General features: G+C 36.3%; 1 protein-coding gene across 5 annotated transcripts in view; it reads left to right on the top strand.

Annotated features, from left to right (window-relative positions):
• The window catches only part of ZDHHC14 (zinc finger DHHC-type containing 14), a 114,143-nt gene that overhangs the window by 83,332 nt on the left and 12,512 nt on the right, over positions 1-18,299 (top strand). For all 5 annotated transcript variants that reach the window (XM_026844440.1, XM_026844438.1, XM_026844439.1 and 2 more), the window contains exons 4-7: positions 7,443-7,580; positions 11,314-11,362; positions 16,103-16,205; positions 17,937-18,046. In XM_026844440.1, the coding sequence (XP_026700241.1) occupies positions 7,443-7,580; positions 11,314-11,362; positions 16,103-16,205; positions 17,937-18,046 (400 nt within the window). The remainder of the gene's footprint in view (positions 1-7,442; positions 7,581-11,313; positions 11,363-16,102; positions 16,206-17,936; positions 18,047-18,299) is intronic.

Below are 18,299 nucleotides of genomic sequence, written 5' to 3'. Positions count from 1 at the left end.
CCCCCCCCCCCCTTCTTGTATCTTTTTTCCCAGTTTTTATATGTGAGTAATGGCTTTGACTGCTTTTGTTTGTACTACGTTTTTGGGGCACTCAAGAAGCTGTCAAATGGAGTACATACCAGTACTTATAGAAGTGATATATTATTTGTCTTTGAGTGTGCCACCTATATGCTAGATGTACTTTAGAAATTCAGGGAGCATGGAATGTGTGTCAAATTTAAGTCTAAGCCAACGTACTGTGAAATGTGGCAGAAAATCTCTTTTAAAAAGATAATAATGTTATGGATTGCTTCAGAAAGAGGTTGTGGCTTGTGTATTGGTCTGCATATAAAAAAAGCAGAAGTGATCATAATACCCAACTGTGTAAATGATGCTGTAAGTCTCAGATGTCAGAATAAAAATTAAAAAGATAAATTACTGGGGCAGAGGAAGGGGGGGCCTATTACAAAACTCAGAAGTGCAATAACAGTTTGAAAGATGGTTAGGAAATTCAAAGGCAGATATAAGGCAGCCACAGAAGTGTGTAAAAAACAAAAAAAATGTGCTTTTATATAGAAAAGAGAGGAACAAATCCATTAACTTTGTGGATGCTGATACCTGGTAAGGATATTATGCTTCCCCTAGGGACAAGTTGGGGTTTTTAACTCTTTTCCTCCACAGTTGGGTGTGTGTGTGGCACTTGTTTGGTTCCCGGTGTGTGAAGGATACTATATTGACAAAAATAGGTATGTAAGGAGAGATTGTTAAGCATCCTTTGCTGTGCACTCTTCATACCTATCAAACAGTCATTCTAAACTGCTGTTGCTGCCTTTGAAAATGTCGCTGTTAATGTGCATGCAGTCAAAGGGTCTCATTGTTAATTAGTCAATATTTGTTGTTGGAGGTAACAGTGAAGTGAGCCATGTGACAATACAGTTTAATTACCATGAGCTATCCTAGGGCAATGGCTGTATGTTTTCCAAACAAATCAACTATTTTTATTTTAAAAAAATAAACATGTTTATTTTCTTTTTGTGAATAACATTAGTCAGCCACTATTGAAGTTGATTAGCATGGAAAAAATTGACATTGCAACTGATTTTCTTAACCCCACCTAAATAGCTTAGTTGTGTGGGACAGTATTTGAACAATTATGAGGGAACTATTTGTTGAGTAGCCCTTGTGTTTGCGTTTGACTACTTCTTGTAGATACCCATGCACATTATTAATTTATTTCATTAATAGAAGCCCATCTTTCCCAATGTTATATTGCTGTTTCAGTTTGCATCATCTTGTAGAGATTAGTGTAGCGTCTAGAATGTAATCTAGAATAAACCTTTGGTGAATATTTCCTGAATGTAAACTTGATGCTAGAAGGCTCTTTCTGTTCCATTTGGTTTTCTTGGGGTGTTTTGATTTGGGGTCAGAGTACAAAAGTACTGAAGCTCGGTGATTTAAAGGATCCATTGTGTATTGTCCATAACAGATGTTCTCAAATAACATCAGCATGCATATAAATTTAACTTGCAATCGGTCTTTTGTTATTCATCTTTTTTTACCTAAAAATTTCTACTCTGATTTCATTCCACAAAAGTAACAGCAAAGGCATTGTCAGGGGAATGACTGTCATGCAGGTGAATGTTGTGTAGATGAAATTGACCCATGTATTTGATTGCTGTTGCCTATTGATGACAAGTCCTATCAGTGGCTTTTTAAAATATCATTAATAAAACAATTTTCTGAGGAGTGAGGACTTCAGTCAGTGGAATTGAACATCTGACCTAAGGATAATTTTTATGAATATGCTATGAGTATTGGATTTTTTATTAATTATGTTAAATTATCACACATTCTGAACTGACTGTAAAGGATTTAATGCCATGGTTGTGTTTGCTTTTGTGCATGCATACATGACATTGAGTAAGTTGTTGGGATTAGACTACTTTATTTTAGAAGAAAATAAATACTTTTTGTAATAAAAAATATTTCTTAAATGGACTTCTAAAAACCTCATTTGTTTTCCTAAATATTCCAAGAGCAATCAAATTCTGAAAGTACCATTTGTCATACAAAATATCAAGTCAAGAAGCTTGAATAGATGTGGTCATATCATGACATCAGAGTTCTACAAAAAGCTGTAATTGTCATCACTATAAATATGTGCAGATGTGTCGGTATCTCTACATAATTGCTCAGTGTGCATCATCACAATGGACTTTGTAGTCCTGTGTTCTACTACTACTGTCAAAAATAATGTTATGTTATGCTGGCACAGTTGGTTGAGTTGTAATGTCATTTTTTTGACTGATGCAAGATTTAAATAGCAGGCTGTTGATTCTTCCCAGTTCTAGAATGCCTGTTTGCATGTGTTAAAGATGATAATATTCGGTGAATGCCTTATGTTTGTGCCTTTGCCCTACAATGCCTTACTTGAATGGGGGGGAAGAATTATCCAAGTAAATTCTAACTTGTGCTTGTTGGAATCTCCTAGTAACGGGACCTAGATATTTTTGCACCTATAGATGTTTTGTCTTTGGGACCTGCCTTCACATTAAGCTTTAGAAAATGTATGTTGGCGTGCAGTGATCCAGTTGAGCAAAGGAAAAAGGAAGCCATAAATAATAAATGTTTCTGAAATCCCAGTGTGAATAGATGAGAAAAGCTGCACACAGAATGTCCAAGCTGGCCTACAATTGTTCCGTGTAAAAGTACTTTTTTTGTTCCTTGTAAATTATAAAGCTTTTATTAAATGTTTTGAAAGAGGAGGAAAGTATTGGGGTCATTTTGTACATGGTTTCCTGGAGTCTAATGATTGAAAAATGGAAGCTGAACATTTAAGGATTTAAAGAGTCTACATGCTGTGCTATGGAAAAGTAGAGATTTGACTCTGGTTTTGAGCAGCAAGGAACATGCTTCGATCTGGCATCTGAAGGAAGCACTCTCCATCTATAAGATAATTGCTTATTAAAATGGTAAATAATCTTGGTTTTGTTTTTATCTGAGATATCCAGCAATTAATGTTTCTTGAGCAAGTTTTCAAATGTAAATGTTTCAGAGAAGGTAAAAAAAGAGAAATGTTTAAGTATGCTGTAACTCGTATGTTCTTCTGTCATCCAGTTAGTATAGACCATTAGGTGAGTGTTAATGATGCCCCTGAGTCAAGCTGACAGCTTGCTACTTCCAAAGGGACAGTATCTAAATTTCATCCTCTTTTTTTTTTCCCCCCACTTCTGTGATTCTCTCCTTTGTCCCTGTTCACATGCCCTTAGTAACACACAGAATTGGTAAGTCAGTTTTTCCTCACTAAGCAATGAACAAAATATTTGCATTTTTCCTTTCCTTCTAGTTCAGCAACTGACCTGACTAATCAGCAGCTTGGACAATGAAAGAAGGAAGCAGGATGAAGTGGCAGGAAGGGAAGCATGTGGCCATCTCTTTCACCGCCACTAAACTTTTAGATTGGCTTGGTTATTTTGTGAAGCCTCACCCTTAGATTTTGGTTATAAGAGTGTTGGCTATCCACAGAAGTTATTATCCAAATTCCAAGTTGCTGATCACTTGGTAAAGACTAGTAAAATAAAGTCACTGTTGCAGGTTTACTGACAGCTCCTGAGGCTTCTTACCTCTTTTGTTGTCTGTGGTCTTTACAGCACCGTTTTTAGTCTCCATTTACCCATCTCCTCTTTTCATTGATGCTTAACTTTATAAACTGTTCACACATTTTCTCAGTCTTTTTTTGTTTGCTTCAGCTTTTGTTCTCAGACCCTGAAAAATTAATCAAAACTGGATTTCTCCTGCAGTCCTGATAAGTGTTAACCTGTAGTAAGGTTGATGTTACAGCTGGGCTAACACTCAGCTGCTTCTGAAAGGGTCATTTCATCCATTCTCTGACAGTGTGTTCTCACTGCTTAACTTGGGCTAGCTTTGGTGTTTGATACTGTGATAAACTGGTCTGGGGAGCTAGGCAATGGAAAATTAACCATAGTTTTAAGTTCATCTGGCTCTCTGAACGAGCTCCACACATGGTAAAATTAGCACCAGGCTTGGCCTAAGGACAGAGAGCCATAAACATGCAGGCAAGAGGTTGCTCACAGGATTGCTAAAAGAGGAGAAGCTGGGCCATCTGTTTTAGCAGTGGTTCTCGATTAGGTAGGTATGGCTGTAACATCATACCACATCCTGAAGGCAAATACCTTGCTACTTTTGCTTAAAATAGAGTGCAGGATGATGATCTGTTACAACTTTTCTATCCATGGGATGCTTCCAAAGACAAACTTTTTCAGCACTTGCAGCTTTCTTCCTCCCTTATTAAGAGTTCTGATACACTTTTTATTAACAAGAGTTTGTATTACCAATGTTTTAATCCACTTCATTTATCTTAAATTTTTTTACATTAGCCTTGTCACAAGCGTATGATCAAGTACAGCAGCACATTAACCATACCCTATAAATTTAAACCAGAACTGCAGTAATTTCCTCTAAACAGTCTGTTATTCTTCATAAAAAATCAGTTGCATTTATGTTTGTTCTGCATTTTAAGTTTACGAGGACCAGAATTCTCAGTTATTCTCAGCATCAGTAGTTTTTAAGTTTTCACGTAAGGTTAATCTTAATTTTGCTGCGAACATTGTCCAAGCCAAGTAAAGATGTCAGGTAGAGCTTCCTTTGCCAAATCATTGTTTTTTCTGTTTGCAGGTATCTGGAGTGCCAGAGGTGAACTTTAAGTTATTGTGTTATTTCTTCATTAATTACTTACTAATCCATGTTTTATTGTAAGGAAGAAGAAACAGCTCTAGATTTAAGAGTTTATATTTCTTAACAGCATTAGAAGTTTCTGTTTAGTATTTGTCTTCATTTTGCCAGGGTTAGCTGTTTTCTCTTGCATTAAAAACTAAGCAGAGCTGCCCACAAGCTGTAAGGCTATTATCTTTAACTTGGATTTACATATTTGTGCTCTGCTGAGTAGAATAATCCCTTGCTCTTTAATATACTATTTTGTGGCATAGAGCATAAATGTCACATCTCTTTCTATTTTACAACAGCAAAATGAGGCCCAGTTTTATCATTCATAACACTTATGTAAACCCTTTAATACTTCTTTGTTATTAGAGCTGATTCAGATTTAACACTGTAGCAATGTTTTTCATATCATATTTTCATAGCCTTTTCTGTCTATTTCTGCTTCACAAACTTCTTAGGTAGGTAGTTAGCTTCATGATGATTGGTAAGGTAATTATTGAGAAAGCAGAGCCTTTCAGTTTACCAAGAAAGTTTGAAGACAGAAATTGGGCAAGAGTGACAAGTAAGTTGAAAATATCAGGTCAGTCTTAGTAAGGAATATATATGTGTGTGTATATATATACGTATGTGTGTTTATAGAAAGGGGTATGCATATATGTGTGTGGTTTTATGTTTGGATTTATCTGAATCTATTGAATAGATGTCTATGTATATCTAAGTACTGTTTCATAGCTAGAACCTGAGTTTTATGTCAGCATAATTTGTTGATTCCTACTGTGGCAGCATAGAAGAGAATGAATGTGAATGTACAGAGTTCATCTTCCAAAGACAAGTCATGATTTATTTTTTTTTTCTGAAGCAGTAGGGTACAAAGTACCCTAGGATTATGCACTTCAAACGGCTCTGTAACTGTGTTTTTCTTTGCGTTATTATTTGCTCATGGGTTATATTAGGCACCCATTAAGTGAAGTTTTTATCAGAATATAAGGACTCATTCTGAAGCACAAATGTAATGTAAAAATAGGCACTGTTCAAATTCAGTGTCAACTTATTTTGGGAATACAACTGTATTGCACTGAAGAAAGGTAGTATCACCTACTCTTTTAGATACCAGAGTGTGTAGTTCTCGGTATTCTTAGCAGTACTCATTAAATCAAAGTATTTCTGAAGCCTTACCCTAAGGAAGTTCAGTAACTTCACCTTGAATAGCCTCACTGGAATTTGAAACAGATTTATGGCAGAAACATGCAGTCCAAACAGCTGTCACACAAAACCATTTTAAAAAAAACCTGCAAGTCTGGTGAACTCAGAAATCTGTTCTGCATGTTGCTTTGACTTTTTTATTTTTAATGAAGATAATACTAAATACATCTTTCAAGGAATATCTCTAATGTAGGTCTTTAACATAAAGCCATAGCTAAAACAAACTGGTGTGCTTGGACAGATGTGCCTTTTTAACATAGGGCTTAAGGACTTCAAATTTATAGCTTGCCTTTCCTGTGGAATTACAAATAGTTTCATATTGTACGTCAATGAAGGCATAAAAGTCACAGAAAACAAAACAGGATTTGGACGAGGATCAGAGTGTGAGAGAGAGTCAACATGAGAGCATCTGTCTTATGTTATGATCTTGGATTTGATTAACAAATTTTAAATTCTGTCAGTGTAATCTCTCCAAAGCAAAGTTAGGAAATGCCAGTTTGTTTCCTGACAATCATTCTGTTTCTATTACCTGGTATACTGGAATGGAAAGGGGAGGGTCTGGGCTGCCTGGGTTGAAGCAAAGCAAACTGTTCCCTTGGCAGCTTTCCAGCACTGGGGCATTTCCTCAGTGTTGGGGAAACTCATTTCTGACCTGCTCTGGCCTCTTTCTGTCTCATGAATGAGTTAATCTCTCAGGGAAATAAAGGAAAAGGGTTTGGTTTAGTAAAAAGAAGAGGGAGTCTGTAGCGTAAAGGGTAACAAAGCATTCAGATGACATCTACCAGTTTTTATACTGTGTGGTTTTCAGAAAATTCCTACAAGATTGAATAGATTATTTAAAAAAAAAAAACCAACCCCAAAACTAAAAAAAGCAGATTTACAAGACTGTCTGAATTTTAACATTTGAAAAATGCTTTATATAAATGATTTTGCTGGTTTTAGTGATTTTGTATGGCAGTGTCAACTTTAAGTGGAAAAATAGGTGGTCTAGAATTGAGAATATTTTGAGTGGAGCAATAAAAGGAAGTGGAAGGGTGTAAATACTTCATATACCATAATGGATGGATGAGATAATAGTAGCCATAAGTCAGAGGTGTGATCATGACAGATATAAATAAAACAACATCAGAAACTCCAGTTTTGAGTAGAAGAGTAACTGGAAGAGAAAACCGCCTTATTTTGAAAAAATAAAATACAATTGAGTTGGTACTGCTCTATGTGACAGTGGATAAATACATGCTTATTGGTCTGACTGCACAATTTATCATAATATTGCTGTTAGTTTAACAGGAGCTCACCTCGGCCATGCTTTATTTCTTTAAAAGCTGTAAGGTTTCATTAAAATACTCCTCTTTTTTTTTTTCCTATTTTTTCCTTTCTAAATAAGAATTTCTCTGTGGCTAATTTGCAAATGCCAGTTAAATCATGAGGTTTAATATAGTATTCAGAGAGCTTTTTTTCAAATAAACAGCATTTTATTAATTGTTTTCCATTTTTTTTTCTTCTGCCTCTCATTTCAGAACGGTTTGATCACCACTGTCCCTGGGTAGGCAACTGTGTGGGGAAAAGAAACTACAGATTTTTTTATATGTTTATTTTATCTCTGTCCTTTCTGACAGTCTTTATATTTGCATTCGTTATCACCCACGTCATCCTTCGTAAGTATGCTGGTGAAATCAGATTACGTATGTAGCCATTTGCTTGAGTTTTTTATTTTTAAGTTAATCTTTTGATCATTCAGGGTTTGTTTATTTATTTATTTATTTGCCTTTTCTCTGAAGCTTCACAATCCCCAGTGAATCCCATTCTGGTCTACAGTAGACCCTGGTCACGGTAGTCATTGATCTAGTGATGGCTTTGTCTTAATACAGTGTTAATTTTCTTTTTATTTTTTTTCTTTGGTCCTTTTATGGATGATTTATTGGAAAAGCAGCACACATACTGTATGTCTAAGTATACAGATAGTATAATTTTCCTGAAGAACTTTTGTGTGCTTTTAAACTGTAAGCATGGCCACTTGCCTTCCAAACACAGGTAAATTACTAGGAAATAGATTGGAGCTATTTTACACTTTTTGTTGTTTGCCATTTAGTTTTACATCTTTCTCAACTCTATTTTTAACACAAGTTACTTTCATTTGCATAGACATTTTAAGAATAACCAAGTCATAATGGAGTGAATCAGATAAGCTCTAGGAAGGTGAATATTAATGGGTTTGAGGTGGATTTTTATTTGTATTCTGGATTGGGTTTGAGGTAAACTCTCTTTCGGGTACTGTTTTTTTTTCACACAACTAACAAATTTGGTAGCTCCTATATGATGATGATGATCTGATTTATGGAGATAATTATACATCTTGTCTTTAAAGACCTTTTGTATGTTGTGGGTGTCTTAACCCACTATCACTAGGAAGTTTAAGAGTGTTCTATATTTCCATTAATTATATAGGATATTGCCTTGAAGAGTATTTCTTTAATTATTTTGGGAATGTGATCTTATTTCTTTGTATTCTGTATTATGATGGAAACCTGATAGAAGTAATAATTTCCGTTTATAACACGTTTATAAAGCTAACTTGATAATAGCAATATTTAGAGACTGCTTCACTGGAAATATGCTAGTTGTGCTCAATTTCCTAAATTGCTTACGTTGTGCAGGGAAAATTTGTATTTTAAAAAGCAGAATTCCTGCTCTCATTTGTGCGTCACAAAAGGGTACAAGCACTGAGTGGTTCTTCTGTAGCTCAGAAACCCAGCATGTAGTCTAGAATTAGGGGCACCTAATTTTGAGGGAGTCTGGATCAACAAGTTGTTTTCTCTGCCAGATACGCATTTCTAGTAGCAGTTGAAAGATCAGAGATAAGATGTACATATTGTTTAAAAAGGGAAAAGTAATTACTGGACAGAGAACACTTCCCATTAATACTTAAATCCCTGATATGTATTTGGGCATACATGAGTATATACATGCACATCTTTTACATTTAAGAAGAAAGCATGGAGTTTTTTCTCTCTTCTCATTTTGCTAGAATTCAATAGTCGAAAATATCACCAGTCTAACAATGTAAACTACTTTTGAAGCTAGCCTACTTTTATTTCACAGACTACAGTGCTTTTTTTCTTTAGTTTTCAGCATATGAATTAGCAGTATTATGCCAATATTTCATGATCTGTATGTCAAGTAGATTTATCCGGTGGATTTTATCTTTACAGTGTCCATACCTAATTCTAAGTATGAATTAGAGGAGAGAAATTAATTGTGCCTCTGTGTGGTTGAGAAGCACTTTAGCATTGTGTAGGTGTTACAGATAATGTATAGTAAATGTTAAATGCTGAATTGTCTATCAGATGTAAAATATTCTTGGTATGGAGGTTTATCTACCTTGGATGAGAGGAAAAATCTCCTTAGTTATAAAGATTGGTTGGTCCTCAAAGGCAATGGTAGCAGGTATGAATTGTGATTAGTTCCTTGAGGTTAATTTGCTACATAAATTAGCATTCAAAATTATCTACTATAACCTTGACTGTATTAAAAAAAAGAGTGCTTTAAATAAGGTTTTCTTATCATATCAATCACTCCATTCTCTCTGTGTCTATCATGCTTCTAGAAGTCCCCATATTTCCCTTTCTAATAGTTACCACTCAACCATTTTTGTTGTTTTGCAGTCCTGCAGTTCTTCAGTTGATGCTAACCTGTAAACAGGATTCTCAGTTACTTAATCTGCACCTTTGTACTTGGCATAGACTGTGTTAGTGTGTCTGAATGAGTCTGTTTTCAGACCTGGGACTGCGTTTCAAGTCATCCATATGTATTTCCATAAGTCATGGCAAAATTCTTGGTTCTAGAGGAAGTCATGCTAACTTAGTCAAATCCTGTTCTTAACTTTTGTGAAGACAATCTGATCAGGATTACTTTTGGTAACACTTTGTTCTAGATATCCTGTGTTAGACTGAGTGCCTTGTGACAATACTCTTTTGAGAAGGGACTGAGAGATATTTATAGCAACTTGTAAGCATTGATGTTAAAAAAAAAAAAATCCTTTTTGGTTCATCCTAATGGGGAAGTTCCTTCTCTGACATTTTTGATTATGTAGGAAACCTGTTTTGTTGGGTTTTTTAGATGTCTCTTGATTTAGACAAATTTTTGAAATTTCTAACATTTTTTAATACATCTTGCAAGCTGCCATTTTTATAATTTTTGGTGGGCCTAAGTGGTGATGAGATATGAGATACAACTTCACTTTTTGTTTTCTGAGGCATTCATTGGAAATTTGCCCATTCCAGGATTAAGAATATGTGCACACAATACTACCGAAGATAATAAAATGAATTTGTAAGTAGGATACTTTAAAGACATTGTCTTGCAAGATTTTCTTCAATCTCCCCAAGCTTAACACATGTTCAGTGGTAGTGTCTCTCTTTACAGTTACTCAGCTCTGTTTGAGGCATCAGTATTTCAACTGTTTGTTGCAGTGAGGAACCTTCCATTTCTGGTGTATTAGGAACTGACTGGAAGAGTGTGACCAACAGTAGGGGTTAGAGTTCACACCTACCTGCTGCCATTGCCATTAAGGATCCTAAAAATAGTAAGAAAGTAGGGGAAGTTCCATTAGACTTGTCCCTTGAGGCTATTATGAGAGTCTGAAAAGGCTCAAACACAAGGTAAGTAACTTTCACTTCTTAATGGCAGTGTACACACAGTATACACAAATGTATATATTTTTTCTTTTTGTTTTAAAGACAAGATTCTTCTCTCTTCATACAAATCTTCAGCAAATTGACAAATTATCCTTTTTGATTAATATCTCATGGTTCTGGAACCCAAGTGGATGCTTCTGCATCTCTAGTTCATTGGATCGTGCTACTCTTGAGATATTTTCAGCTAGTACTCTCATTTGCGCAGAGGCAACAAGCGCCTATTAGAAAAACCTGTGCAAGTGCAGTAGGAGCAAGATTATAGTCTAGAGAACTATGGCTGCTTCCAGGGTGAAGGGGAGAAAGGTGAGAATCTGGGTTTATAGAATAAATCTTCCAAGTCAGAAAGTTACTTTGAAAATAGTATTTCAAAATACAAAAGTAGCTTATAATTTTTTTTTTTCCATGTTAGGTCTGAAAAGAACAGGGATAATCAGAAATCTTGTTCATGGGAAAGTATGCGTATGTCAGTTTGGTATGACTGAGAAAATACCCTGCAGATGTTAGACCTGATAACTTACCCAAGGTTTCTTTCTGATGTTGTTGCTGCTGAGCAACATATTTTCAGATTCATATTAGTAAATCTATTATATGATTATGTGGTTGATCTTCAAGTATTAATTGTGTTAACTATGGTGAAAAAAGCCGGTAGTCCAATTTCTCACTCAACTGGTCATTTTGGGTTCTGTTTCTACAGGTTCTCAACAAACAGGGTTCCTCAATGCCCTGAAGGACAGTCCTGCAAGATATCCTTTCGCTGAAACAAATTGTAGATCTTGTTGCAAAATAACATCTGAGATGGTTTTGCTTGTTTTCTTGCTGTTGTTGGATATGTGCATTTGGGACTTTTTCAGTTAATGATTTCATCACTTCCTGCACAATAAAATTTATCACCACGTGTTGGAGGTAGGAAAGAGACTTATAACCTGGAGTGGTTTTTATTCTTCATCTTTTGCAGAGTACTACTCTGAGGAGTACTCATGACAAAGGTCTGTAGTTTCTATGTGTGATGGAAATACACTCCATATATTTGTGATAGAATTCATAAATATATCACACCATAGCCATGCTGTGGTTTCATTTAAAATACTCAAATTCCTCTGCTTTTACACCAGAAAGTATCCAAAATGGCTGATTCTTGTCAAGAAAGAAAAAGTAGATTGTGGAACAACTGACACCATAAGATGTCCCTGAAGAGTTCAATTCCTGAAAGTAATCTTATGTTGATTTACTGGTTTTAGATAATTCATTTTCAAGTATCAACTTCTGTTACATAAAAGTATACACATGCATGCACAGGGACTACTACTGTTGTTCAGCCTGGAGAAGACTCTGGGGGGGATCTTATTGTGGTCTTTCGATATGTAAAGGGGGTTCACAAGGAAGGCATAAAAAGACTTTTTACCAGAGCCTGTAGTGATGGGACAAGGGACAACAGTTTTAAACTTGAGGGTAGATCTAGGTTGGCTATAACAGAGAAAGTTTTTACAGTGAGGGTGATGAGATGCTGGAAGAGGTTGGCCAGAGAGGCATCCAGAGGCATCCCAGAGATGCCCCATCCCTTGAAGTGTTCAAGGCCAGGGTGGATGGGGCTTTGAGCAACCTGATCCTAGTGGAAGACATCCCTGCCCCTGGCAGGGGGATTGGACTAGATTATCTTTAAAGGTCCCCTTTGACCTAAACCATTCTGTGGTCCTGTACTGTAAATACTCCACATTCTTTTTTATCACTTCACAGGAGCTTTCTGTATATTTTCTACTCAGTGAGAATGGAAAAGGTTCCTTCTGTGTGAAAGCAGCTAACAATGGAAAAATGGAAAGCTGACATAACTACAGTTGAGTTTCTTCCTTACATTTCTGTACAGACTGTAAGCTTCCACTCCTTATTTATATGTTTTGAAAGGTTTGTGTCTAAATAAACAGTTTACACCATAAAAAGATTTCTTTCCCATACTTGTGCCAAGGAAAACTCTTTTGTCCAATGTACCTCACACAGTTCATTCTTTTCCATAGAAAAGTAGGAAGAAAAACCTCTTACTCGGTCATTTGTAGTTGTGCATAGAGAGCGAGCTCTCTTTCCAGGTAGCTTTTCCAAGTGTCAAATTCTCCACATTCTAGATACAATTTTTGTATGTGTATGTTCCTCAGGTAGAGTCACTGAGGTGTAAACTCTCTTTTTAAACAAACCACTGTTCAGATTTTTTTGGTACAAATTTTACAAAGTACAAACCAACTGTCCTAAATAGCACAACAGTAGCTTCCAATTAAAACAATTGGAATCATTTCTTACAAACGATTATTCTTTCAAACTGTTTTCAAACTGAGAATAGCTTTCAATTGTCCTTAAATCAAAAGGTAATTGTGCATTTGAGGATCCTTGTACAGGAACAATGGGCTGCTTATCCATAGTTGTATTCAGAGATGTGCTGCTTGGAAAGGTTCAGTAGTGCATCTTGTAGAAATGGCCTGGTTTGATAGTGATATGTTGGACAGTTCAATAGTTCGATTACAATTCCTAACAGTAAAAAATCAAATTGTGCAAATAGTATTGGGAATGCTGCTTTGGAGCAAGCCAGTCAATTAAGGCACAGATTGCCAATAACACTGCCATTTCTGTCTTGCTAACAATGCTGTGTGAAATACTAAGGGAGTGTTATATTATGCTAGTAAGTTATGCTTTACGTTGACAATATATTGCTTTTCTGGTTTTGTTTTTTAATTAATGGAGTCATGTTAATCTAACACCTGCTGTTCTAGACATCTTTTTGGATCTTGGTGTGAGGAACTGAAAGAAGTCACTTTCTTGGGGAAAGAAGTCACTTTCAATGGGGAACTAAAAGAGGTCTTGAACTGAAAGGAATTCCCTTTTTTTGTCAGTAGGAATTACCAGGGGAGAGCAATTGACTTTTCAGGATCCTCTTGAGTGTAATCATGGCAAAGACTGTTAGTCATGTGCTCTGACACCTGATGAGGTTGCAGAGAGCCTTTCTCTCTCTAAGGTTCCCCTTTTCTGACCTGATGATTCTTCCTCTTAGTCTTGGTGTGTAGATTCTACCCAACAGTGCTCATTTACAGCTTTCCTTAGAGTTTCTACTCTCTAAAATCCCAGTTTGTAATGTGCATAATGTCTTGGGGTCGATCCCTTCTTTTACGCTTTTCTGAACCCTCTGCTAACAACAGTCTACTTCCTTATCCATTCTCCCTCGTTCTCCTTGCTTTAGCTGTGGCTGTTGCACAGTCAACTGAAACTGCGTTCCTGTGTTGTGTTTTGACTCCACATAGTTTGAGGAAGAGAGTAGTGAACATGGGGCTCAGCAATGCACTATGGTCATCATGCTGCTTTTGGAGCAGATTTGCTCAGAATGGAAATGACTCTTTTCCAGCTTTTTAAACCACTCTGAGTGAATTAGGTTCTAGGGGAAGTTACACAGATGCTTTAGGTATTTCCCAGTTCATTAAGTGAGAGCAGACCAGCGGTACAAAACTCTTCACTGTTAACTACTATTAGGATTATTTATCACAAATACTTACATCCATCCATGCATTTTCCAGTCTGTGTCCCTGTATAATGGTGAGGAGCTGTCATATTTCTCTTCTATTGATAGGTTCAGCGATAAGGATGTTTTTGTATGTTTTAAGGCTGTGTCCTTGTTGTGGAATATTTTGAGTTGATGTTGTCTTGGAAACTGACTTCACTAAAGGTTGATATATGATTATTATACAGATTATTTTTATCCTATTTTTCCCCTTGTCTTGTTCCGACTGATTTATTATATCTATTTTTCTAGGAACCAAAGCCTTTTCTGCTGTTGATTCATGTTCCCTAAAAACAATTTACAATCGAAGTGGTATAGGAGATAACATTCCCAAAGCAGATGTATTCTGAGTTCATAGTATTGTGTGTATGTAAAAATATGTGCAAATAAAAAAACATGGCAGGAAGCTTTCTATAGAAAGTTGCTCTTTTATGCTTGATGATATAAAGTTTAGAAGCAACTTTATTGTCTGATTGCTGAGGGGTTGACTCCTTTAGAGTTAAAGGAATATATGAACTGTAGTAAGTATCCAAGACTGAGTGCTGACTGACTTTCCTAGTATACCAATCTCACTTTTAAAGCCTGGTTATTTCTTTAGAGCATTTGGGTTATGTGGTTTATAAGGATTGGAAACACAGCTAGTTTGAAAATTTCTAGCGGTACACACACATGCATGGGCACACCTTCGCTACCCTCTTGGAGGTGTGGGTGCTCTTGCTGTATGTGTATCTTTGCTACCCCCTACAACATGCAGGTGAGTGAGAAAGCGCCCCATGAGCTCACATACATGTACCTCGGGTGCAAGTCCCCATATGTTGCACCACATATAGCAGTCTGCTGCCTGGATGCAGACTACTGACAGCATCTGACAGGGAGGGTGCTCTGTCTGGGCTAGGAAGATGCCAGCAGAGTCACTTGTGGCTGTACCAAACCAAGTTTTGGCTGCTGGTGTTCCCACTTCAAGATATCTTCTGACAATTTTTGTGATTTTCTTACAATTCAGGCTGATGTCTCCTTCAAAAAGTCATCTTCTAATTCCTCAGCTACTGTTTAATAGCAGCACAGTGAGTTGGGAGTTGACAGTCTTCCTCGTTAATGTGATAAGTTTTGGGTAAATGCTGCTGAGTTTTGAGTATTCAACCCCACCCCAGCTATTTACGCTCACAGGCTTAACAGGAGTTGCTATCTAGGACATTTGCCAAGGCTGGGCTATTCAGGCACTCCCCACAGTTGTAATGGAGAATATATCCAGTTAGTAGAGGGACTTGAGAGAATAAGTGGATTTTATATTTTACTTGGACTTAGTGCACTTTGGTGCTAGTGTTAAGATCCCTATCAGCATCTTAACCAGTAACAGAAGAAAGACAGGAGTCTAGCAGTTAGAAGATACGACTGAGATGCAGTTTCTTTAACTGTTGTTGCTATATGTATGAGCACAGATCTAGAACCCTTAGTCCTGGCTCAGGACTCCCATTGTTCGCTAAATATTTGTACAAGATATCTGTTCAGTATTTGCTATTCAGCTAGCCTTGGGTTACCTTTCTTGTGTTTGATCTTCCTCTCACCCCATCAGAACTGTTATTTACTGTTACTTATCAATTTACCCGTCTTAATACAAGCGTGATGACTTTTACAGAGTGAACATGAAAATTTGAATTTCAACAGTTAAGATCAGAACCACTCATCAGCAGTTTCTAGCCTTTTTCGATCTGCAGACCCTGAATATTTGCTGGTATAGATGCTGTTCAGTGGCCTGTACACTAAAGCCTACTGACAGTGGGCTTGCTTTTCTGAGTTTAATTTTTGCTGACCCCTTTGAAATACCCCAAAGATCTCAAGGGACTTGTGGACTATAAGTTGCCTTCCCTGAATTTTGTGACTGCAACTACTTGTTATCGGATATAACTTTTTTTTTTTTCCTTTTACATATATTTCCTTAACTTTCAATTACTGTGCTGGAAGCTGTGGTGTGTTTTTTCTCAGTATGGTCCATTGTTGGCCTCTCAGGTTTTCACACGTATTTGATCAGCTCCAATCAAACAACTAATGAAGATGTAAGTTCATAGTATGTTTCTATATAGCAACAAGAAGTTTTTTCTCTGTTATTCTTAGAGATGTCCTACCTGCTTGCATAATTTTGTGAATGCCTCAGTGGGAAAGAAGGAAGTAACCTGGTCATGCTTGATTCAATTATATCAGAAGAGATCATTTAGACTGTATTTGTTGTGGCTTGAAGACGTGCTGGTTACGTAGTGTGTCCATTATGATATATACCCACAGGACCTGTATCTTGAAATAGGAAAATAGAGAAGAGAGAAGACAAAGAAACATAATGTAATACAGTATGAAATTACTAAATAATTTTCAATATCTCTCACTGGGAGTCCTAAATATTCTTTGACTCAAAAATTGTTTCCTGTAAAAATTGCCAAGTGTCAAATTCCCCAAACAAAAATTTCGTTTTTTATTTTTCCTTTGAAATTTCTTTGCCAGTCTAAGGTCTAAACCCTCTAGCAAGGAGTATATCATTAACTTAAAGGTCAACTCATTTATCATTTCTGCAGTTTTCCTATTTTGCACATAGGTTTCTGTTGTTTTGGTGTGAAATTGTGTTTAACAGCGTATGGAGCTTAATGTGTCCTCCTCGAACTAAAAGGAGAAATACAAAATGAATGAAAGGAAAAAATAAAGATACCTAAGTAGCTAATGGTATAGAAAGCATATTGGAAATTAGCAAGTAATCTGACAAATTACCACTATCTTAAAATTATTTCATTGTAATTTTCTGTCATACCTTTTTTCATAGGTATCTGGCAAATATAAAAATAGCATCTTTTGGACTGTCAAACACGTTTTGTTGTTGTTTAAGGTCTCTATTAAAATTTTACAATAAATACCAATCAATCAGAAAAAACTCACCAAGCAGGGTCAGAATGAGTTGTGACTTGACATCAGGTATCCAAGCATGTAGCCTGACTTTGAAGAAATCTACCCCATTAGTAAGACAGATGAGATATTCTGGTATTCCTCAGTTGTTAGGTTTAGGCCAACATTGTCTCTCTAGATGGACCCAGAGTGCTTTCACTATCCTCCCCCCACCCTTCCCTGAAATAAATGTCTCTTGGATTGTTGAAAGTCAGATAGCAGGGAACTGCATCAATGTAACATTGAATTTCAAGTAAACTGTTCAGTAATTTCATTTAAAGCATACATTTCCAGTTGAATACAGACATTTCACTCAGGCTCTCAAGTATCTCCAACAGAAAAGCAAGACTAGCTAAAAGAAAATGTAGTATGCCCTAAAAGGTAGTAAATTACTGCAGTTGCTTCACAGTGTTTTAGAGCCATTTGCGAACTTTAGGGAAGATGTGTGGTATTGCACAGCTTGAGATCTTACGCAAGAGTATGGAAGAGAAGGACTCTATTGTTGGCTTTAATGGTATGTTGCAATTGAACCTCTTCTGTAAAATGTGCCTTATCATTTGTAAAATTACACTTAGACCATTATGTTTAGGTGCTGAGATTCCTACTGTGAGTATATTGATCCTTTGAGATTTTGAGTTGTCTAAATCTACAGAGGTAAAGCATGTGCTTGCTTGTAAGATTTTAGAGTCCAGTCTTTTATAAGATCCCAAAGCTCTAAGCTGTTTGGAAAGCGGGATCATGGGTTTTCTCTGGTCTGCCTCTGATGTAAATAGCACATCGCTGCTTTGGTAACCCTTAATTTGTCTCAGCCATTTTCTGTATTGTATTATATGTGATGCGTCTTGTTCATATCTCTTCAGATTAAAGGATCATGGTCAAATAAAAGAGGTAAAGAAAACTACAATCCATACAGTTATGGCAACATCTTTACTAATTGCTGTGCTGCACTCTGTGGGCCCCTCTCTCCAAGGTAAGAGTATCAAAACTATTGTTAGTATAAATGAAGCCACATGATTATTGGTGAAAAAAATATTCTTTGATTGTGTGAGTTTACTCAACAAAAAGTTTTGGTCTACTGTCCGTTATAATTGTTAATTAAGGTTTTTTTTGGTAGCAGAGAGATGAGTTGGTAAATTGTGGTTAAACTAAGTTAGTGGTCAGATCCTGTAAAATATATCTAAGATTCACATCTGAAATGAAAATAAACTTGCTTATCTGATCTT

Source organism: Athene cunicularia, assembly GCF_003259725.1.
Source record: "Athene cunicularia isolate RWA chromosome 3 unlocalized genomic scaffold, athCun1 chr3_part1, whole genome shotgun sequence".
NCBI lineage: Eukaryota > Metazoa > Chordata > Aves > Strigiformes > Strigidae > Athene > Athene cunicularia.
The sequence above is the reverse complement of the archived record's forward strand: the minus strand, read 5'-3'. Positions and strand labels throughout refer to the sequence as shown.